The sequence below is a fragment of the Euphorbia lathyris genome, chromosome 5, assembly GCF_963576675.1.
Source record: "Euphorbia lathyris chromosome 5, ddEupLath1.1, whole genome shotgun sequence".
In the NCBI taxonomy this organism is placed as follows: Eukaryota; Viridiplantae; Streptophyta; class Magnoliopsida; order Malpighiales; family Euphorbiaceae; genus Euphorbia; species Euphorbia lathyris.
In genome coordinates, this window is record NC_088914.1 from 79,167,946 (window position 1) to 79,192,497 (window position 24,552).

The 24,552-nt window shown below is 37.4% G+C and overlaps 2 protein-coding genes across 3 annotated transcripts; one reads left to right on the forward strand and one right to left on the reverse strand.

The window, feature by feature from the left end:
• Positions 1 to 1,198: 1,198 nt before the first annotated feature.
• LOC136230129 (serine/threonine-protein kinase SRK2I) lies at positions 1,199 to 9,064 on the forward strand. 2 transcript variants are annotated; one of them, XM_066019070.1, is made up of 11 exons: positions 1,199 to 1,712; positions 2,245 to 2,319; positions 2,675 to 2,776; positions 2,868 to 2,921; positions 3,020 to 3,112; positions 4,305 to 4,397; positions 7,463 to 7,567; positions 7,660 to 7,758; positions 7,925 to 8,013; positions 8,108 to 8,192; positions 8,390 to 8,527. In XM_066019070.1, exons 1-10 carry the CDS (start codon positions 1,536 to 1,538, stop codon positions 8,142 to 8,144), a joined length of 924 nt encoding a protein of 307 aa, XP_065875142.1. In that variant the 5' UTR covers positions 1,199 to 1,535; the 3' UTR covers positions 8,145 to 8,192; positions 8,390 to 8,527. The 2 variants fall into 2 exon arrangements, with proteins under 2 accessions (XP_065875142.1, XP_065875141.1); XM_066019069.1 differs by lacking the exons at positions 7,925 to 8,013; positions 8,108 to 8,192 and having other exon boundaries at positions 1,210 to 1,712; positions 8,390 to 9,064.
• A 549-nt stretch (positions 9,065 to 9,613) lies between these two features.
• On the reverse strand, positions 9,614 to 13,857 carry LOC136229396 (probable disease resistance protein At5g66900). Its single transcript, XM_066018154.1, has 5 exons — positions 12,897 to 13,857; positions 11,704 to 12,107; positions 11,147 to 11,499; positions 10,859 to 11,061; positions 9,614 to 10,781 (listed from the first exon to the last, which is right to left on the reverse strand). Exons 1-5 carry the CDS (start codon positions 13,561 to 13,563, stop codon positions 9,970 to 9,972), a joined length of 2,439 nt encoding a protein of 812 aa, XP_065874226.1. The 5' UTR covers positions 13,564 to 13,857; the 3' UTR covers positions 9,614 to 9,969.
• Positions 13,858 to 24,552: the final 10,695 nt, after the last annotated feature.

The following is a 24,552-nucleotide window of genomic DNA, read 5'->3' on the forward strand; positions in this document are numbered from 1 at the left end:
TGAACCAACTGATATATAATTAATATGGAATACATAAACAAAAATATTTAATAATAATATCTAAAATTGTCGAATATTAACTCTTTCATTATACTATTTATCACACTAGAATCAAAATTACTTTTGATTGCGAACAATAATAGTATTTTTATATTATTCTAAAAAAATATAAAATGAATTCAACGAATGATAAAGTAACACAAATTGAAATATAAATCATCATACAAAATTAATAAAATTTGTCCCACTATTAATAAAAATAGTTGATTAGGTGAAAATGCAACTATTTTGAAAAATAGGGAAAAGTTAATAAAAGTTGGCAAAGAAGGCACATTATGATAATAATGTTTAATGCAATATGTAGTGTGTACGGTAGTGAAGAGCACATGCAGGTCACGTGGTAACAAGAGTTATCCAAACACAAGGGCATTTTAGGCAATATTAAAAAAGTTTCCCAAAGATCAATTTACAGTGGGTAAATTACACCCATGGCCACTGAACTTTACCATTTTTCACATTATGACCACTGAACTTCATTTTTTTCCGGTATGGCAGTTAAACTTTACACTTTTTAACACCGGTGGACACTTAACGTCTCAAAACAACCCATGACGGCTAAAAATAAAAAATACAAAGCGTTAATGATATTATAAGAAACTTTAATTCTTGAAAATTTTCGTTTTGAGGTCATTTGGGTGTTGTTTGATTAGGAGAGAGAAAGTGAATTTTTAGAGAGAGAAAACTCCAAAAAATGTGATTTTTGAAAATAAAAAATGTGGTTTCATGGTAAATGTCGTTCTGAACAACTTTAATTCTTGAATATTTTTATTTTGAGGTCGTTAATAATCGTTAACTGTCATTTTAAGAAATTAGTTAAAATTGGATAGCCGCTGATGTTAAAGAATGTAAAATTTAGTGAACATATCAGAAAGAAATGAAGTGCAGTGGCCATAATGTGAAAATGGATAAGAGTGGAATTTACCCAATTTACAGTAGAACAAGACAAAATAATACAGCCGAGACAAGAAACCAACCAGAAAGAAGAACGCAGCCAAAATAGCAAAACTACCCAACAAAAACGTCACCGTTTTCTCATATTTCCCGCACCCAATCCCCGATCCTACAACTAGCAGTTGGGATTTTGTCTCATTCATCTTCTTTCTTCAGTAAATATCTCTACAGCATCATTAGTTTCATCCCCCATGACCAATAAAGTCACTTCCTTTTACTGTTACAGTGCATATATACAGAGAGAAAGGGGGAAAGGGTTATTTTAAAACGCCGCCGATCATAAATCTCTCTCCAATTGGGAGACTTTAGCTTAGCTGCTTCATTCAACTCACTGAGTCCAAGGTAACCGTGTCACCGATCTAAGAGTCAGGCTAGTTTCATTATTTTATTATTGTTGTCATTGCTGCCGCCTTGATTTGTGGCCAAGAGGAAAGCGTCATCATCGCGTGGAAGTATCTACTAAATGCGATCATTGAGTTTAGGAAAGCCGCAAAGGGGAATAAAAACAACCGGAGCTTGGAAACATGGATCGCTCGACGGTGACTGTGGGACCCGGTATGGATATGCCGATCATGCACGATAGTGATCGATACGATTTCGTCCGGGATATCGGGGCTGGGAACTTTGGAGTTGCGAGGTTGATGACAGATAAGGTCACCAAGGAGCTTGTTGCCGTTAAATATATCGAGAGAGGAGATAAGGTCGTCTTTGATTTTGGGGATTTTATTTTTGCAGTATCATTTATGTTTTTAATTATTGGGTGTCTATTTAAGGAAATCATCAGTTGGTTTACTTGTTGTTTTGCGGTCGGCTAAATTTAGTAACATTTCAATTTCGTTTTTGTTCATTTTGGGAATTTATCGTACTTTGTTGTATTCTGTAAATTTCTTTCCTTTATTTTTGTTTTCTTATTTGGCTGATGCATAGATGCATTTATTTGGAACTTAATTGTTAATTAGCAAGTTCAGTTGATCGGCAAAACAATATGCGTTCTTGTTCATTTGTGTCATTAGTTTTGCTGTATGCAATCGTTTTGTTTCCTTTTTTGATTGTGAACTATGTGCTTTATCATGTATGATCAGTTTTGTTACTGACTTGGACAATATGGTTACATAGGATGGGACTTGACCATTTGATTTTAGGTTCTTCAAATTTTGAGTTTTTTCTTTCTTGGAGAATGATGGAATTCTTGATCACTGATTGCTTTTTGTTGTGTTGGTGCTGAGCTTGCAGATTGATGAAAATGTTCAAAGAGAAATTATAAACCATAGGTCTCTTAGGCATCCCAACATTGTGAGGTTCAAAGAGGTTTGTTCTTTATTTTCAATGGGGCCTACGCCTAATACATTCCCAGCTTCTGTACCGAGGTTCAAAAAAGTCAATTTTTATTCTCGAACTTGCTTAAAGTGACTTATTGACCCCCTAAGTCCAATAGATCACTCTAAGCAAGTTCAGAGGGTCAATAGATCACTTTAAGAAAATTCAAGGAGTCAAAAGGTCATTTTAAGCAATGTTTCTGAAGTATAGAGGGACAATTGACTTTTCTGGACAACTATATGGGGCTAGAGGTGTATCAAGCCTTTTCAATGGCCTTTCAAGATTGTTCCTATCTATAAGCAATGAGAGCTTAATATGATATGCAAGTTGTTAAAACCTGCTCCAGGTCATTTTGACTCCGACTCACCTAGCCATTGTTATGGAATATGCATCTGGAGGGGAGCTTTTTGAGAAAATTTGCAATGCTGGACGTTTTAGAGAGGATGAGGTTGTATACATATACTCCTTTAGTATAATTGTCCTTTTCTGTTATGTTTGTGCTTTTTTACATGGTTACTTAATTCTCGCTCCTGCTTCAGGCTCGGTTCTATTTTCAGCAACTCATTTCTGGAGTCAGCTATTGCCATGCTATGGTACTCAACTTCCCTTACTTCTTTTGACCTCTGAAATTATGTTCTTGTTTATGATACTAACTTTGCTTAATTTGTTTGTCTTTTGAATGCTGATGAAGCAAGTGTGTCACCGTGATTTGAAGTTGGAGAACACATTACTCGATGGTAGCCCAGCTCCACGTTTGAAGATTTGCGATTTTGGGTACTCTAAGGTATTAAAGTGCTGTTTGAATTTATTACGTTTATGAGCCATTGGACCTCGATGTCAAGATTGTAATTTTTGTATTGCATAGTATAGTATCTAGTCTAAGGATCATGCTTGAGAATGGTTTAGAAATTTTGGTTCGTTTTTTATGGACTTCGTGTTATATCTATCACAAAAGAAATGTGTAGTCATATGAGATTACTCCAAGCTGTAGTATTTTGTTAGTGTAAATCTGTTGTCATGTTTGGAAGTCACTGTATTTGGTTCAATAGTTCCAAGGACTATGGAATATTCCTTTTTCTACTTTTTTATCTATGTACCCTTTAATTGCCTTTTCAAACAATTACCAGTGTTCGATTGTACAATGCCAAAAACTAATTGCTACAAGGCTAGTAGTCTAGTGGTTCACTGCATGAAATAGAGAGTTCAACCTCTGACACCTCTCATCTTTTCTGACTTCTAATACACCAGGGAAAAAAGAAGAGAAGCCAAAATATTTGTCGTATAAAATTAGAATCAGTTTCCTATATGATTCTGATTTTCCTTCCCCGTGTTTATTTGAAGGATATATTTTACGTATTATATGTTCTTATGTGTTACTTTTGATCCGAGGGCGAGCCTTGGCGCAACGGTAAGTGTTGTTGTCGTGTGACCAAGAGGTCACGGGTTCGAGTCTTAGGAGCGGCCTCTTGCCAAATAAATTGGTAGGGAAGGCTTGCCCCAGTACACCCTTGTGGTGGGACCCCTCCCCGGACCCTCGCTCAGCGGGGACGCGTAGTGCGACCGGGCCGCCCTTTTTTATGAGAACCTTAATTTTTAATACAATGTGTGCCCCAAAATCTTCTTCATATTTATTTGATATTTGTGGTGTGTCCTTTCCTTTGGTATCTACAGCAATTGAAAGCAGTCCTGAGTTTCCATCTCACCCCTCTCCTTCTACTCACCCCCTAACCATTTTTTTTTTCTACGAGCTTGTTGCAGTTAGGTCTCTGTACTTGTTTCATTGTCTTAATGCACTATGGAGGTTCTTGTTCTGGTACTTAACAGTAATCAATTGTTCTGTCTGTCCCAACTTTTTCCTTACTTTTTAGTTTAACTTACAAGTTTCGGTGATTGCTGACCTCTTTATATGGAGTATTTTGGGATCATTGATTTTCATTGTCTTTTTTGTGTGTGTGTTTTAATGGGTATTTTTCCAGTCTGCAGTGCTTCACTCGCAGCCAAAATCGACAGTTGGAACTCCTGCATACATTGCTCCAGAAGTTTTGTTGAGGCAGGAATACGATGGCAAGGTATCACCATTTTTTTTCACAATTCAATAAAAAAAGATGTTTGACCTCTTCAATCAATTTGGATTCTTTTGCGAGTCCATTAATATCTTAAAATTGCAGGCATCAGTTTTTTTTTAATAAATTTTTTGATTAAACCAACATATTTGAGGTTTATACTTGCAAAAGCTACTACCTACCTAACTATATATGTCAGTTGTGTACAGGAAAACTGTAGGCATCTTATGGCTGTCATTGTCAACAATTAATAATCTGTTTAAGTTGGATATGTCTATTATCTCATTACAACAACAACAACAACAAAGCCTTAGTCCCGAAATGATTCGGGGTCGGCTAACATGAACCATCATATAAAACCGTGAAAATCAAGTCGTGTCAGCGACACAGATTCGCTCCCTCCACTCCGTCCTATCCACTACCATATTTTCCTCAATTCCCAATAAACTCATATCACTCTCGATCACCCTCCTCCAAGTTTGCTTAGGTCTTCCCCTACCCCTCACCACTACATCCCTTTGCCACTCTTCGGTTCTCCTAACCGGCGCATCAAGCGCTCTACGTCTCACATGGCCAAACCACCTTAGTCGGTTTTCTCTCATTTTATTCTCAATAGATGTGACCCCTACTTTTGTCCTAATTATTTCATTACGCACCCGGTCCTTTCTCGTGTGACCACACATCCATCTCAACATACGCATCTCCGCCACCGACATCTTATGGATGTGGCAGTGTTTCACTGCCCAACACTCCGTACCATATAACAATGCTGGTCTAATTGCCGTCCGGTAGAATTTTCCCTTCAATCTATTAGGCATGCCGGGATCACAAAGGAAACCCGTAGCACTCTTCCACTTCGACCAACCAGCTTTAATCCTATGAGCAACATCTCCATCTACTTCTCCATCCGTCTATTATCTCATTGATTCGATATTTTTTTTTGCTTCTCCTTTCTCTCTCTCTCTCTCTCTCTCTCTCTCTCTCTCTCATGTTTATGCTTGATGTGCCTGTTCAGTTGTGCTTATGGAAAAATGCAATGCACATTTTCAAATTACTATAACAGTAGTTTTTAGGTTTATTTACAAGTCCTTTATTTATATTAAGGTCTTGTTCTTTTTGGTTTATGAAAATATTATTTTTCTTTATTTTCGTAAAAAATCCAATTCTTTAGAGGAATAGGAGAAGAGTATGAGCCCAATATCAAGGGTTTATTCAGATTTCATGTGTGTTGATAGCTGTAATGCATTTTTCATATTCTTCGTAATAATTTTCTTAGCAACCTAGTTGCTTTAAGTTCTGTGATTTTTTTTGCTACCTAGGTATGGCTCTATAGAGTCTAATCTTCTAGATGTGTTTGTTCGAATATATATCGCACTTTATTTCTCAATGAACCAGCTCTATTATTTTCTTTTGAATGTGTACGTTATTTGTCTATCATTTTGCCATCATATAAACGTATTGAGCCCAAACCCCAATTTTTCTGTAAACCTGCTGTCTTACTTCTTTTTCTATCCATTATAGCCATCATATAAACCTAGGAAAAGCAAATTAGAAGTCTTAAGTACTGTTATCTTAAGATCTTACTGATCTATAGCTGCCATTGTTGCTTTTCACAACAATGAATCAAGTGGAGGAGGTGACTTGCCAAAATCTGCAAGAATATTCAGCTGGAAAGCAAAACAAGGCAGTCTGTTGATAACTATGTCTATCTAGTTTAAAGAAGTAGAAGTCAAGAGGGAAGTTGCAGGATTATGGACACAAAAGTACTTGCTTGGGAGCAAGATTTACAGGCAGGAATTTCTGGAAAGCAAGATACAACAATCAAAGCAACTTAATACCAAGAAGTAAAATTGGAAAAAAATTGTCCAGGAAGTACAAGTGAAAAAATGTAGGCAAGAACTAGAGGAGGTTTTCCAGCAAGCTGAACTTTTGAATTACCATAAACTGGATAAAGTTACAACACTCTTGGAAGCCTTTGTCAACATGCAGCATGGATGCAACATACACCTACTAAAATGACCAGCACAGAAAGCTCATCAAGCATGGAAAGGAGCCAAGATATCATGACTTACCCTGAAAATCTAAAACAATAAACCTTGCTCCTAGATTTGTAAAATACGAAAAGTCTAAGGTAAAGAATATGTAGGTGCTATTACTCTAATTGAGATGGACCAATTTGATAAAGATCCAAGCAATAAACTAAATAGAACAGTGAAAAAATGGAGGTGGAGGCAGAAAAATCAAGGTTTATTAATGGAGAATAGTAGTCAAACAGAAAGGAATATACTAGAGTAGGAATATACTAGAGTAGTCAAATAGCACAATTGCTGAAATAACAGAAATGCAATAATCATAATGGTCTCTAACAAAACTTCGCAACCCTTATAACAAAGACCCTGATTCTCTCCTCTGCCCCAACAGACTAACAAACTTCACGTGTCCTGCCCCTTCTCCAAGGGTGCACCTGCCATATTTTAGGCCCATATACAATTGATCTGAATGCCGGTCCTTGTCTCGTTCTCTATCAGGATTCTATAAATCCAGGTGATGTGAACAAAACACAACACATACACTGCTCAGAAAGGTGAAGATGAAATTTAAGAGCAAGTATTTTGGCCAAAAGCATTGTTGAGGAGAATGCAGCTGATAAATATGCCTTGCTTGACTTCATGGTTCCACACAAATAAAATTGTTGAATTGAGGGTGGCTTGCCTTTGTTATTGCTAAAAGGGGGTCAAAGTGGTTTAACTTGCTTATACATTCCATGTTGAGAAAGGATGATGGAAAGCTAGAGTTTTTGAACAGGGGACATTGTCGCAGTCTCCATTAGTATTATATTATAATGTTTCTTCTTAGTATGTCTTTAATTTTTTCCAACTCCTATCAGAAATATAATATCTATAAATTCTACAATGTTGAGCATATCACATATCTTGAGACATGGGACTCTTTCCCCCCCCCCCCCCCCCCCTACTAGTTGAAGCAATTTGTAAATTTGAATCAAATGACATTTTTTATAGGCTTTTCTGATATTTGCTACTTTAAATGCTAATGTTTATCTGCAATATCAGATTGCTGATGTGTGGTCATGCGGGGTAACCTTATATGTAATGCTGGTTGGAGCATATCCTTTTGAGGATCCTGACGATGCAAAGGACTTCAGGAAGACGATACAGGTATATGAGTTGATCATTCCCTTAACACCTGTAATCATATGTAAGATCCTTCGTCTTTTATGGAGGATAACATTCTTTTCGGTTTCTTGCAGAGAATCCTTAATGTTCAGTATTCCATTCCAGACATTGTTCAGATATCCCCCGAATGTCGCAACTTGATTTCTCGAATATTTGTTTTTGATCCTGCAGCAGTGAGTAGTTCCTACTCTTTGCACTTCTGTTATATGGATATATGAACTTTGTGTGATGTTTAGGAACAAGAGAAATGTGATAGTAAAGTGTCCCATCCCAGACTTGTTCAGATATCTCCGGAAACGTGCAACTTGATTTCTCGAACATTTGTTTCTGATCCTGCAGCAGTGCATAGTTCCTTCCATTAGTATCTTGTTTATGTGGATACAAGAATTGAAGTTTGATTTAGGAAGAAAGAGAAATATGAGAGTAAAGTATAAAACCATATCTTTTGCCTCAAATTAGCAGTTCCAGAGATATATCTTCCTTTGTGTGTGTTTTTTAAATTTTTTGTGCATGTTTGTGTAGAAATACTAGCAGCTTTAGCATGAAGCAAATGCGATAATCATATGTGAACTTTGATTTAAAGTTTTCAAACATTGATAGGCACCAGGTACTAACTACTTTTTTTTTTTTTTTTGAAATTGCTTTTTTGTTTAGTTGGAACAATTAATTGCCTCAAAAAGTGTATAAAATTTAGTATTATATGCTACCATTACAAATATTGAGCGATTTTATTATGTTACATTTGCTACTTGCTAGTGTGACCTTTTGTTTAAGGCTGCTACTTGGTATATTTGCATGCAACAGAGAATTAGCATTCCAGAAATCAAGAACCATGAGTGGTTTCTGAGAAATCTTCCGATGGACCTAATGGATGAAAAAACAATCGGCAACCATTTTGAAGAATCTGATCAACCCCTGCAGAGTGTCGATACCATAATGCAGATAATCTCCGAAGCCACCATACCAGCAGCTGGGGCCCATGGTATTAACCAGTATATGGCGGACAACCTTGACATGGACGATGACATGGACTTTGATTCAGAATCTGAGCTTGATGTTGATAGCAGTGGGGAAATAGTTTATGCACTGTAATCACAGCATGTCTTCGCATGATCCATCGATCTTTGAGGGATGTCGACATATCAAAGATCAAGTCAAGCCTAGAGAACACATCTTCTGATGATACTTAGCATAGACAACAGCATAGGAAACTGGTATGTGCTTCTTTGGGTCTATGATTTTCACAATATGAATCTTCTCTGCCGGGAGGGGTTTGATCTTACTGTTTTGAAGGTTGGTGTGTCATAAAAGTTCCGGATTCTGGGTTATGCAACTGTTGCCATCGCAATTGGACGATTGGTTATTTATCGTTTATGCATTGCTCCTGTACCCTTTGTTGTTTTTATATTTTGTCATACAAAATATAGTTGTATGTTTTTATGTAACATGTGCCTATAATTTTTCCCCATATATTCTTCTTTTTGGTGGCCTAAGTTTGCTTGTTTTCATCTCATGTAATTGCGCCTTATGAATAATGTTATACTCCTTGTCTGTGCTGCTGCACTGCGTTTATACACAATTTACAATTATTGGTAATTTCTAGTAAATCTCTTTATCTTCTTCAACAATCTTAACCTTCAAATTCTTTAATTTAACTGTCAAAGGTTCCCATAAGCTTCCAATTTCTTCATCACAAGTGTATAAGATTCAAGACCGACGGGGCAACTCGATATTGTTAGAACATTCAATCATGTGAAGTTTTTGTAAGCTATACAAGTCACCAATCTGTTCTGGCAATTTAGTGTCTCCATCCCCGTCTTCGTGGAATTTGGATACCCTGCTTAAGAATAGGACTTGTCCGCTAAGAGCATGCCAAACTAAATCATTTCTGCACTTAAAATTCTTGTTTTATTTTATTACATCTCAATTTGGTTTTGAACTTCGAATTTTCAAATGTTTTGGTATTCCTCCTAATACATGTACTGATTCATGTTCAAAGAGAAACTTTTAACCATTCAATACCAAAAATAAAAGCTTCTATTATGATCTACCTCTTTCAATAAAACTGCTAATCACAGATGATTAACATTAGTTTGAGAATTTACATCATCAGGAAGAATGATCAGAGATGGAGCCAGAACAACAAATTACTCAGAAGGTGAATGGACAAAAATTTATTAAATATTACATCTTTTTTATGGGATTAGACGTCACAAATAGAAAATTCCATCTCTGATTCCGTCGTGATATCAAGCGTGTGACAGATTTTCAATCTAATGAAATTACCACAGAAAATTTCCGTAAGTATATCAATTCTTTTCTTATTCGGGGATCAACAGACCCTCGGTGACCGTAACCACCTGTTCCTCTACCCTTGAGAGTGATTAATGAAGCCAGATTAAGTTGATATCCTTCTGCACCTTTATTTCCAGGTTTGGAAGCATATCCTTAAATTCTTTCCATGAATTGGCTGTTTCTTCGTCCCCAATCACTTCCCTAAGATTGCCAAGCTCCACTACTGACCATGGCAATTTACAGCTCAAGCAATCAATCATGTAGAGCTTTCTTAAGTTACTCAACTCACCCATCTGCTCTGGCAATTCTGTTATGTCGTAACAATTCGATATGTCGAGAATGCGCAAATTCGGAAGCTTCACAATTGTGTCTGGCAACTCTACCAATGCAATGCAAGAATTAAGTATTAGCACTTCCAAATTAACCAAGTTCCCAATTTCTTCAGGCAATGAAGACAATTTATGACAATTGGTGATACTGAGTCTATTTAGGTGAATAAGGTCGCAGAATTCGTCTGGTAATTCCACCAAATCATTGCAGTAGTCAATGTTGAGCTCCTTTAAATTAGGCATCCAGATGCTGGAATTACTGAAAGCTTGACCGATGCTGCACATAACCAACGATACCTTTTCGAGTTTGTCGAATTGTACCGATGACAAGAAAAACGACGGTAACGAAATCCTTTCGAGTCTGATTCTCTTGAGGTTCAATAAAGAACCAATAAGTTGGAAATTGCTCAGCTCAGCAGGGGAAAATCCATAGTTTGCAACTACAAGAACCTTTAACTTATCCATCCCGCCCATGAACAACGGTAGGGTGTAGTTCATTGTCTGAAGATTCAGAACCAAAACCTCAACAAAAGGTGCTTCCATGCTATGCCAAATTGATGAGAATAATTCATCTGCAAGAAATATCTCTTATTCTAAGTCTGCGCTTGAATTGGTTTATGGTGTTAAGTAAATAGAGAGAGAGATTTACCTGTGCATATAGATAAGAGCTTCGCTCTGATAAATAGGTGCTTCTGTTCCGTCCACCAGCCAGGGATTTCGTTTTGAGTTATGTCTATAAATAGCCGCTTTCTCTGCTCAATGCTTCCTGAGTTGCTCTGAATGATTGCCAACTCTCTTAGCAAATCATGCTGAGACACATGAATAGAGCCATAATCTTCGCTCGCGTCTTTCCTGGTGAATGACATAAGGTAACCAGTTAAACACAAGATTTAATTATTACCAACATAGTTACTAAAACGTTTACATAATGTGATACCTTGCAGGAACAAGATCAATCAGATTCCGGTTAGAGAGTTCATAGAGATTAAGAACTGCGTCCTCTTCATCGAGATTATGCGTTTCTACCCATAAATCGATGAGCGTACCAGCAGGAATCCGGTGGTCCTCAGGAAAGCAACCAAGGTCCATGTAACACTCTTTGACTGCAGCATTATCATTCAAGGCATCAATGCTGCTTTGGAGACAATTAAGCAGCTCACAGTTGGCAAGAATCGAAGAAGCTTTCGAACAATCCTTAACTCTCTTCCTCCACTCTAGTGCTGACTTCCCACAAAGTGATTTTCCGATCACCGAAATCGCTAGTGGGAATCCCTTACAGACTTCCACTATCTGTGATTTAATGCCAAGGGTAAACAGCTACTTCAGTTCTGTAGAATAAGCACATTGGTTGTTTACAAAAAGATAAAACATTGGTTAAAACTTGTTCTTACTCTAATATAATAGCATTAATTTTCTTATTTGAGTGTATGGATGCTAATGCTTCATTCAGAAAGTGAAAACTCAAATAAAAAAGAAGCATAATGCTAGAAGCACCTTATTCACGACGTCTTGGCCAGGTTCGTATGAGTTCCCATTTGGCAGGAATGCTTGATTACAGAAAAGAGCCATGGCATCTGCATCATTTAACGTTTGCAGTTTATAACAAGGACCAAATCGTGGAAATTCAAACCTCGATGTCACTAAGATCTTGTATTCTTTTATTGGGAACTTGAGCTTCTCAATAAGAGGTTCTGCTCCTGACCAAACATCATCAAGGACCAACAGTATAGGAGCTGTCACGACAGACCTAAGCAAATTTTCCAACTGGTTAACCGCATCTTCTTCACTTAGAAATTCCGGTGCATTATAATCCATATGCTGGAATAGCCTCTGTACTATAACCGCAAGGTTGGGTGATTTTGAGACTGTGACAAAGAAGATACTGTCCTTGAATTTATCTGTTCAGAAGCAGTCATTAAAAGCTTTAGCATTCCATTAACAAACATAAGTCTTCTATCCCAAACTACACATCCAAATCCTTGAAAATTTTAAGAGAGTAGAATACAAATCTATTAATTTTCTGCAACTATAGTATCCACATTTGAGAGGGCGAGCCTTGGCGCAACGGTAAAACGTTGTTGCCGTGTGACCAGAGGTTACGGGTTCGAGTCTTAGGAGCGGCCTCTTGCCAATTAAATTGGCAAGGGAAGGCTTGCCCCCAATACACCCTTGTGGTGGGACCCCTCCCCGGACCCTCGCTCAGCGGGGACGCGTAATGCGACCGGGCCGCCCTTTTTTTTTTTTTTTTTTATAGTATCCACATTTGGAAGTCCCTTATTACATAAACAGTACTGCTACATCATTGCTCTCCTAAGAACTTCCAAGTAATGACAGGTCAAGAACACCTAAAAAGTATTAAAGCTGATTTTTTTTAAGAATTAGTCATCAAAATCTTAAGTTTTCATAGTTAATCTCAATCCGGATCAATCAAGCAATTCCTCAAGTAATATTAAGGGTCTGTTTAGTTCAATTGTTTACATATACTGTTTGTTGTTCTCCTTCCAAAATAGCTATCAACAGTTGTTTCTCAACACTTTTATCCAACCGTTTTGAAAAAAGAAAAAAGGAGCTACAAAATAATGACTAACTTATCTGACTAAAGTATGGATTTTATAAGGCAAAATATAGAAATCAGCACAACTAATGTAAGCAAAAGGTAATAAAGTGAACAAGAAAGCAATGAGTACCATGAATATTATCATCTTGACAAAGTGCTATAGCAAAAGTGGTCTTTCCACATCCTCCAGGAGCAGAAACCACGATAACTTCTGAAACTGTATCAAAATTGAGCAGCTTTTCTTTCATCTCCTTTAATGGAATCTCCAATCCAACAGGAACCACCTTTAATCCAGGAGGAGAACACACACCCACAATTCCTCCACTCTTACTAGAACCCCCAAAACTTGATGTTCCCATACTTAAATTCCTAATCTGGAGACTTAACCCTTTCACTTCAAATAAGGTCTGTTTGATATCTGCTGTGTTCTGGAATGGTAAAATGGTATTAATATACCTAGTAAGTGTCTCATCAAACTTCCTGAGTTTCTTTGTATAATATGGCTTCTTCACATAGTTGAGTCGATGGATTTTGGAGCATTTCATGACTAAATCTTCCCCCTTTTTCAGCAAATCTTGTAGCCTTTTTGTGTCCTTTGGCTGATCGGCATCTCTGTTGAAACTTTCAATTTTTATGATTTGGGGTTTTATGCTCTCCATTGTTTCGATCAACATCTGCAAAGCGGGAGCAAAATTGATGCTTTCCCTTCTTACTTGCAAAAGCACTCTCAGAAAATTTCCGAAAACTAACTCCAAACCAGCTCCAGTAGCTCCTGATGCAAACAGTGCAGCTGCCATCTGATTCAGATGTAGAAAAGAACCTAATTTTCCTCTCAATCTTGTAAAACTAACGAAATCGAAGAAAATAATTCATGGGTTTGCTTTGGGAGAAGAAAATCTTTCACAAATAGATCCCGAATTTCATTCTCTTTTCACACGATTAGAACTTTCTGCAACTCAAGTTGAAGAAAATAATAAAATTTTAAGCTCAAACATAGTAGTTAACATGTTCAAGGAAACTTCCTTACCATCGATTTCACCATCAAAAATGAAAAAAGAAAAAAGAGAGAAGAAAAGAAAAATTCCTTGACATTGACGAATGAGTACAAGGTCTAGACATTTAGATAATGAGATACGTTAATCCGTCTAGCTTTGGCCACGTCACTATCTCCTCTTAATACACCATTTACTCTTGAAAAAAAAAATGATTAACCCTAAATTTTCAAAATGTTCGGTTATAAAAAATGTTGATTTAGTTTTTAAAATTGCCTAAAATATAATAAATTAATTATTTTATTAAAAAAATAAACAGTATGTAGAAAATGTATTGTACGCGTTTTAGAATGTTAGTATATAATTCAGATTAAAAATGAAGTTCTGTAAAATTTGTCTTTTCTAATATTAGAACTGCATACACTGATTTTGGTCGGGTTTTTTAAGATATGTGTAACACATCTTCCACATTTAACTTACAATTTTACAACTGAGTGATTGATTGATTACATTTTACACAAATTTAGAGGGTTAACTGGATATTAAACACATATTAAGACACTTTAAAAATTCAGGGGAGCCAATCAAGTTTTTTTGGACAAGATCAGAGAGCAAATAACATATTAACCCTTTCTTCTTCTTTTTCGTTTTTTTTGTTTCCTCATGATGTATTTTCTCAATAGATGTATTTTAAAAATTAATACACAATAATTAAAAAAATATAATTAATTTTAACAAAATTTTATTATCCTTATATTAAACACATTAATTAATAAATTTTAATCTACTCCTAAAATAAAAAGGCAACTTAAATGAGAGTATATTTGGCCATTGTCGAACATGTTGAAGTTCGGCACAACAACTTTCGACGAATTGGATTGTTTTGGTTTCAGAATGGTGTTTCGGAACTCGTCTGGCGATTTCGTATCTGCTGCAAACCGTTTCATCTCCTATATCATGGGTCCCCTCATGGTAGAAGCACTTAGCTGCTGAAAAGTTTGAAACTAGCTGGTAACATCTGACATCATCAATGTTCAACTGGAATCAGATTTACAACTCCCAGTTTTGGCACATAATAGTACTAAATTGTTGGTTTCTCCTTTTGACATTCTTGTAGATGATTGTAAAGCTCTTTTAAAAGAGCTTGGTATTTTTTCGGTTCTATTCTATAAACGGTATGCGAATCGGGTTGAACATTTGTTAGTTATGGTGTCGGGTTTTGAGTCTGAACACACAAAAATATATTAACAATAGAAAATCAATAGAATAGAGTTTAGACAAATCTGAAGTATGTATTAGCAGCTTCCTTAAGACAAATGTCGTCGCTAATAGAGGTGTTCATGGATCAATCCAATAGTTATTAGATGAAAAAACCAAACCAATCGAATCAATCAAGGGATTCATGGATTGGTCGTAAATAACTTATCCAACCCATAAATACTCCGTGAAATTGGATTGAATTGATTTTAGTTTGGATTGGTTATAAAAAAACCAAATCCATTAATTAATTTCACGTAAACATATATCTACTATTATTTTGATTAAATTAAATAATTAAATTTATTTTATTCAATCCAAATCAAATACAATTTTTTAATATACCAAATTTTAATAATTTTCTCCAATTTTAATTTTTTCATATGATTTAAAAAAAGTAGACTAAATTAGGGATGTGCATCGGTTCAAAACCGAACCGAAAAAACTGAATATCAAAATTATTAAAATAATTCACACCGATACCGAACCGAATAACATATAAAATCGAAATATTCGGTTTCAAACCGAGCAAACCGAATTTGATTCAAAAAATAAAAATCTCTATATTTTATCATTAAATTTACCTCAATAATAAAAAAATTTGAAATACTTTCAAAATATATTCGTATTAGCTTATTATCTCAATAACAATAAAAAAAATTTAAACTTGTAAATTCAAATATATGTATATAATAATAATAATAATAATAATATAGAATAGGTGTAATGTGGTGCGGTGCGGTGCGTTTTTTTCTTTTTGCATTTTCTGTCAAACCGGACCGAATACCGAAATGCATCAAAAAAAATAAAATAAAACCGACACTGAACCGAAGTGTCAAAAGAACCAAATTCAATCGGTTCAATTCGGTATGCGGTTTAAACTGAACCGATGCATAGTTAATAAATCATTGGATGTCTAATTTGATGTTTAGACACAATTATTGATATTTTAATTATTTAATTACTCATAGTTTTTCGGGTTTTTCAGTTTTTTTTATTTTATTTTTCAGTTCTTTTTTTGACATCTCGATTCGGTTTTTTGACACTTCGATTCGGTTTTTCGAAAAATACGTAGAAAATCAAGCAAAATTCATAAGATACGTAGAAAATCGAGCAAAATTAATATCATTATAATTTCTAGACTCAGATTTCATTAATTCATGAAATATATCTAAAGAGAATCACGCCAGTAAACACTATGAATATGCAACGTTTGAAGTAATCAATTTAATTAACATATTTAACCAAGATTCAATTCCAACAATAATTTAAAAGTTCACATAAAAAACATGTCCAAAGGGTACCATTTGTTTTTAGGTTTCAGATTCTAATTAGGAAAAATAGTTTCGGCGGGTCCATTTTCTAATTATTGGTTTCTTTTATGGATTGGTTAATTAACCAGTTAAATAATTTATCCATCTATGAAAATTATATTGGTTTGGTTATAAGCAATCCAATAGACTAAATAAACCAATAAACTTGCTACTTTTGTTTTGGATTGGGTTGGATTGGTTTAGATTCTTGGATTGGGTAAAATGTTGAACACCCATAGTCGCTATTGACGATCGTCTCCTAGGATACAACAGATTACGCAAGCGAACTCAAACAGTGTGTATACTCATTATCACCGGAATAGAAAAATAAGAACATTATGAACAGACAAAAAGTTTTTTCAACAACTTTTCAACAACCTATGAATTTGACAATCTATTCTATATAAATAGAATTCGAAAAGATATGTTTTTTCACGAACGAAAACGACTGTACATGGACAGACACGACTATTCATAAAAGGAGGTGTTTGTTGGTATTTAAGTCAATATAATTTTATTCAAAATTTTTCAGCATATATAGCAAAAAATATCATGATATATCTGTTCATTTTGATTTAGTAGATTGAGGGTTTGCAGTGGCGGAGCCCTGACACAAAAATAGGTGGGCTAATTTTAGCCATGTGGTTAAGAGTCATTTTTTAAAGTTTAGTCTGTTAGGGTCGGGGAAAAAAATTAGCCCCCAACACGCTGATACTTCATCATTTTAATGTGTTCGCTAAAAATGATAATATTTTTACACTTTTTTTTATTGTTAGGTATATTTTTTTTATAATTTTGATAAATTAAAATTTAATTCAGAAATTAAGTTATTTGAGTCTTGAAAGTAAAAATAGATTATTTTATGGAAAAAATATATAATAAATTCATTTTTAAAAAAAGAGATATAATAAAAATGAATTTAAAAGTGTTATGAAAATAAGAGTACATCGAAAGTAATTAACAATGGTAACATGGTTCGATAAAATTTAGAAAAATAAAGTTCAAATAAATAAAACGTTTCACAAAATATAAAAATAGATCGGCCCAAATGAAAAAGCGATAAGTCCTTGGCGGCAGGCTCATAAACATAGGAAAATTTACAATAAAAAAAGATTTGGGGTGAGAGAGGCTCGAACTCTTGATCTCAAGATCACTCAGAAGCTATGAGACCTACGCGCTAGCCAACTGTGCCACCACCCCATTGGTAAAGATTTCTGAATCTACCTATAAGATAGGTACAAAGGATAATAGCGTAAGGATTTTATTTTTGTAATTAACCCGAGCTTCGCTTTGAGAAAAATTCAATATAGAAGTACAAAATAATGAACATATGAAATAATTTACAATTATATTGGTTCAATTATACATATCTCTCGAACTTATTTAAAATAATTATGATTACTGCTTCCATGAAAAATCTTACAACAGTAAGAAGTATATTGAAAAAACTAATTAGTAAACTTTCATGTAGTAATAATGTTACAGATGTAACATTTCTAATATCATTTTTAATATCTATCATCTGTTTTTTGCAAGCATTGTAATATTTACTTAAATCTTTATAATTTTTCTTCAAAAGGGTGAAACTAGTGTGGAGTTGAGAATCCATATTTAAGGGTTAATTTTAGTCATGCGATTGAGAGTAATTTTTCAAAGTCTAATCCATTGGGACTGGAAAAAAATAGTATTCAGCATGCTGAAACTTCATCGTTTTGGCGTGTTCACTAAAAATGAGTTCAAAAGTGTTATGAAGTATATTGAAAGTAATTAATGATGGTAACATAGTAGGATTTGAACTATTGAAATGATACTACACAAGCTAAATATAAACCAATATTAATTAGGGAGGATGAGGGCTACAAGGGGAAGAAGTGCCGATCCAGGGTCTGGGTGTAAGGGGGGGAGTTTGGCCATAAGCAAACTCAACCCTATTGGCAAGCTGTGTGGCATATGGAGCATATCAACGTACGCGGATGAGAGGACCCGAGTTGGTATAAGAAACACTATAGGGGACAGGGACTACCCTGGCGTATGGATCTCCGCCACCCCCTGGGTCAGTAGTCGGTACTGGCTTAAGTGATCCACCCTAGTCTGCTAGAGACTAGGAGAGTCGGGCATGCGACCTTCGTGAAGGGAGGCAGATGTCTCCATAGAGTGGAAACTCTATGGAAATTATGGAGCCGGCGAGTGCCCATAGTGCGAGCCCATTCTAGGGCGAGGTTGCCCCACAGGGAGACCCTTCCGGTACGGAATACCGACAGAGATATTAACGGGACCCTTCGGTAGGAGTTGGCTGGCCGAGACTTGGGGATAGTCGAGGCGCCACACGGGGCTTAGGCCGAGCCTAGGATTACCCCCGTGACATTTGGTATCAGAGCCAGAACTAAGCAAAGGCCTTGTGAAGTATGTGGTAGTCTCTTAAACTGAGCAAGACCTTTGCGAGGTGGGCGAGTAAGCTTTAATTAAATAGGTCCCTCGTAGAGTGAGCGTGCCAGCTTTAACTAAACGAGTTCTTCATAGTGTAAATCAACAGTTCTTTAACTAAACGAGTTCTTTGTGGTGTGAGCCAATGTTGCTTTAACTAATTGAGTTCATCGTGGCATGAGCGAACATTGCTTTAACAAAGCGAGACCTTTGAGATGCGGGCTTGCGATACTAAAGATCCTAAATTTCCCCAAAAGAATTGACGGATGGAAATTTACGATGCTTTTTTCGAGAAAATTTTATGATGCTTTCCGGATTGATAAACGCCCACGGTTTACCAGGGCTAGTGTGGCGAAATATTACCCAATGTGTGGGAATGCGGAAAGAACAAAAGGAAACTAAAATCACAAACGCATGTGAATGCTAGAAAGTGAATGCGGGGGATTCAACCCCTTTAACAGGGGGAGAATGTGTAATGGATATTCGAAATTCGGAGCTCATGTGAAGTAGCATGGGGATGATCTAGCGAATAGATGGTTATCATAGCCAAATTATTGAGGCGTAATTTGGGCGTGAATCATTCTGATTCGGTTAGACGTCACTTTTCCTCTTCCATGAGTCGAGAAAACTTAGGTGGGATTTGAGGGATCGGGGGAAGGACACGAATGGATTGTTGAATTCCATTGTGTGTGCCTTCTCAAGAATAAAGGAAAACTCATTATAGAGTTACCTTCGGATTACATGGACACTGTCCATCATACGGAAATAGACCCTTATACAAGAAATGGTGGGCAACAATAGATATATTGGCCAAGTCTATCATGGCAAAGGATAGACATCGGATGTAATTGGGATTATCGGGTGAGAACAACCCAGTGAAATGGTTCTTTGGCCATAGAAGGCCTTGCGAAGATGAAATGACGGAAGATTCATTTGACCATAGAAGGTCGTGGGAAAAAAAATCTATTTGCGAAATTGTCATCTGACCCATAGATGGTCACGGGATGAAATTGAGCAAGGATTCTGGTTGCAAGTCCATACGAAAAAAAAGAGAAAAGAAAAGAAAAGAAAGAGAAATGAAAAAGAGATCACTCGAGTATACAAGTCCGGCAGAGGCCGAGGCCATGAAGGCTAAATACACAAATCCGGCAGGGGCCGAGGCCATAAAGGCTAATTACACGAATCTGGCAAAGGCCGAGGCCATAAAGGCTAAATACATATCCGGCAGGGGCCGAGGCCATAAAGGCTAAATACACAAATCTGGCAAGGGCCGAGGCCATGAAGGCTAATTACACAAATCCGGTAGAGGCCGAGATCATGAAGGCTAAATACAAATCCGACAGGGGCCGAGGCCATGAAGGCTAAATACACAAATCCGGCAGGGGCCGAGGCCATTGATGGGGCGACGCCTAGTTAGAGCTTTTCTACGATGATGAAATGTGTATTGTGATGAATGTGCTACGACTATGGATGTGATATTTATAAATGCTCTATTTTTACTAGACGTCACTACTTAGGGGCAAGTGTACCCCGTCGTATCAAGTAATAATCCGGTTAGACCGGGTATCGAATCCACGGGATTTATATCTATAAGTATTAAACGACTCGGTTCTATTTGCTATCTAAGCGGTGAATACTTTAGGGGGGTTTTGGTGACGACTACCAACTACTCCTAAACTATTGGTGAGACAGATTTTATATAACAAATACTCTACGAAGTGCAATGGCGACGATAAGTTATAAATATGATAAACAAAGACTCCGAATATATACGATTAATGGTTTACTCTTGCAAAGACGACTACGTGTAGTTCGACCGACCCGTGAGGTACTTAGACTACGTGATTCCTAGTCAAGGCGTGTCTAATGCTGGGAATTAGAAACTAGGGTCCGTAAGTTCCGTGGCTTGTCAATTCCTACGGTTTCCGGTGCGTCACTTCCGGTAGGGCAACACCTATATAATTCCTAAAGATAGCCCGAATGGCGTCGGAAATCGCATACCCCTACACAATAATCAATTAAGAATATCAAAGCAAGCAATAAACATCAATACGTATAGAGAAACGGAAATTGTAAAGCATATATTATAAATATGAAAAATGTAAATACGGGATACAACCAAGCCTAGTACATGGGAAGAGTACAAGCTAATTAGCAAGTAAAGAGGGAAGAATCGGCCCTCGGAACTAGCTAACCGGACTCAAGGCCGTCTCTAAGGTCTTGGAGGTGGAACTCTCGAGCTTGGTGGACGAGGAAGGAACGGAACTTTGACGGAATGACGGATTCAATGAACAAGCTCTTAAGGTGTTAGAGTTTTATTACATAAAAACTAAATAGAAATCTAAAACTATCTCTCTCTATCCAAGACTACTCAAATGGGTGCTAATCACCCTTATTTATACACATCAAGCTAGGGGTAGAGTTGTAAATTCACAAGGTGCAATTATGGAGACACATTATTTGGTGCAGAAATCCCATGATACACCCCACGTAAGGTGGTCTACGCCCCGCGTAAGTGCCCATTCCGTCAGAAATCTCCTGCATGTGGACCAATTCCATGTCTTGTTGTCTCAAACACGCCCTGCGTAGCTGAAGTACGCCCCGCGTGTTTGAGTTTCTGGAGTTTTATTGCTTGAATTGGAGCTTTTACGCCGTGCATATCTGAAACACGCCCCGCGTAAATGAATCTCTGAGCTTTTAACATTGAAGAACTGCCTGATACGCCTCGCGTATATGGTGATACGCCTCGCGTATAAAGAGTTGACTCAGGGAGACAATGCAGTCTGACTTTCAGGATTAGGCCAATTATTTCCGACATGTGTCATACGCCCCGCGTAGGGTGGCATACGCCCCACGTATGCTGAGTCAATTCCACATGGCGTCTGCGGATAAGGCAATTATTGCTGACACCATGTTTCACGCCCCGTGTATTTGAGTAGATTTTTGCTCCTTGCTCGTACCTGAAATACAAATCTTGCGAGCCGAGTTAGCTTGATGTTTTTATTTCCTAAACTAATCAAAAACACGGAAAATTAACTGAAAGTACGAAATTTATTTTTATTTCTTTATTTTATCAAAACGCTTTATTTTTGTAATTAAACTTATTTATTTAATCCAAAATCAACCCGTCAATCACGCTAAAAGATAGGGGTAAAATACCCCTATCAGCCATGAAGGCTAAATACAAGTCTGGCAGAGACAGAGGCCATGAAGGCTATATACAAATCCGGCAGGGGCCGAGGCCATGAAGGCTGATATTGAAGATGAATAGTCCTAACACTATGAATGTATTGAGGGGACACTTGAGATAATTCATAGACTTTATCCTTGTTTGTAATGAGCTCTGTGGAGGGGACGCCCCAAAAACAAACTCATGTACAAGAAGGACATGTTTTCTGTGCAGGTACTCCAAAAATCTTGAGAAAAGGGAGGAGTTTCGACTGGAGAAAGAGTGGGGATTCCACTAAAAGAAATGGAGCATGCAAAAACACCCAAAAAGTGATGGCAAACTCTAAGCGGCTTAAAGCCTACCCAAGCAAACACAAAACGAATCAAATGGTGGCATAAGCAAAATGGGAATGGCAGCTGACAAATGCCAAGGCTATTCGAGAACTAATAGCGAAAAACAATCCCCATACCGGTCAACCACCGGAGAGTGGTGTGACTCAAGGAAAAGGGAGAAACATAATTAATGAGAATGCTCATTTTGCAGGTGAAGAAGAGATAAATAAGCTTAGAATGGCCATGGGCCACGTCGAAGCAGATCAGAGAAAGTTATTCGAGGCAGCGGAGAAAACTCGTGACCAAACAGGGGATGGATTTGATGCCCTCAAACAGGAATTGAATGAACTGCAGAGGAAGGTGGAATCTCTTTCCCTAATTGGGGGAAGTCATCAAGGAGCCGCAAAAATCAGAATTCGAGAACCGAAACCTTTTTGTAGGAATTCGGGACTCCAAGGAAGGGGATAACTTCTTGTTCGACGTGAAAAGTTATTTTGCAGCTGCAAAGACAAGCCTAGATTCGGAACGACTAGCAATTGTACCGATGGACTTGGAGGGAGATGCCAAACTATGGTGGAGACACCAGACTAGTTCAGGGTCAGTAAACACATGGGAAGACTTCAAACAGGAATTAAAATCTCAATTCTCCCCTGTAAAGGTGCAGTTCTCCGCCAGATATAGGCTAAGCGAACTCCGACAAACTGGCAACATCCGAGACTATGTTCGAAGTTTCCAAGCTCTTACTTTAGAAATTCCGGAGATGCAAAAGGAAGAAAAATTCTTTAGCTTCATGAAAGGATTGAACCCTTGGTTTCATAGTGAGGTGATCAGAAGGGGAGCCACAGATCATTCCTCAGCAACCGCGACAGCTGAAAGAATAGAGGATTTTAGTAGTAACATGAAGAGGAAATCCCCCTCTGGAGTAGACTCAAACCCCAGGACTAACAAATGGAGCAGGCCGTGGAATGGAGGAGGTGACCGAAACTATTCCTCATCCGGAAGCGAAAGGCGACCGTGGAACGCCAACAACTCTGAGCGTCGACCCTACCTAGAGAACTACTCAGAAAGAAGAAGCCTTCCACCAAGGACGAAAAGTCCCTACACACAAACCCAAGGAAGCCTTTCGTAGAGGAACCAGTCATACACACCGAAGCCGTTGACATGCTTCATTTGCACTACTTACTATGCGGGAAGAAGAGAGTGTTGTAAGGGAAAGGGAACGCGAACCTTCAGAACCCTCAGTAATGGGATCTCTTCGATTCATGGGAGCTCTGGAAAAACAAATAAAGGAGACAGGGGACAGTTCAGAGAAGGGACTCATGTATAAAAAGATCGATGTACAAAAAGTGCACGTTTTTACAGAGCCCCAAAAACTTGGAGGACATGAGAAATCTAAACATCAAACAGGATAAGTTCTGAACAGGACGTGTTCCATGCAGAACGCAGTTTCGTGCAGAATACAGTTTTGTGCAGAATCTGGTTTTGGTGCAAAAGGTACCTCATGCAGGTCATACTTTGTACTTGAAATATGTTTTGTGCAGGTATTGGCACCCCAACAACCTTGAGAAAGTGCGGAGCCTCAACAGGAAAAGGAATGTGGCTTTGTGTGTTGGAAGCCCCAACAAACTTGACGAAGGCGAGAAGTCTTAACAACAGACATGATATGTTCTAAGACAAGACGTGTTTCGTGTAGGACGCAGTGTCTTGCAGGACATGGTTTTGGTGTAGAATATATCCCATGCATGACATATATTTGTACAATAAGTGTTTTATGCAGGTATTTAAGCTATATGCAGCTCGAGCCAGGCGAGCGCGTTAAGCAAACGAGTCCAACGATTGACACGTAATAAGTAAAGGTTTTAGCAACCTGTGGACATATCCAACCAAATAAGAGGCATTCTACTAGTGAGATGAAACGTGAGACAACCAGAAGATCCTATCAGATCCTATGAAAGCAATGATCGGTAAAGTTCGAGCTCAACCAAAATAATTGACAGAGGCAGGTCGTAAGACCATCGATGGAAAAAAAAACTCCAGAGTTTTAATTCTGAGTTTCACCATCGACTTTGAACTCATCTCGAGGGAGAAGGCGAAACAACCCAATAATGGTGACAATAGAGGCAGAAGTCCAATACAAAAGGAGGCAGAAAACGAAGCAAGGTTGGAACCGTCAGCAAACAAGTCCAAGCTTGCCGCATGTTTCCTCCTCAGCCATAAACGACAACGAGAGGATATCGGCTACACAGTTGGTATATCAATATCAATCCTTTGGTAAATCAAGCATTTGAATACTTGCAAA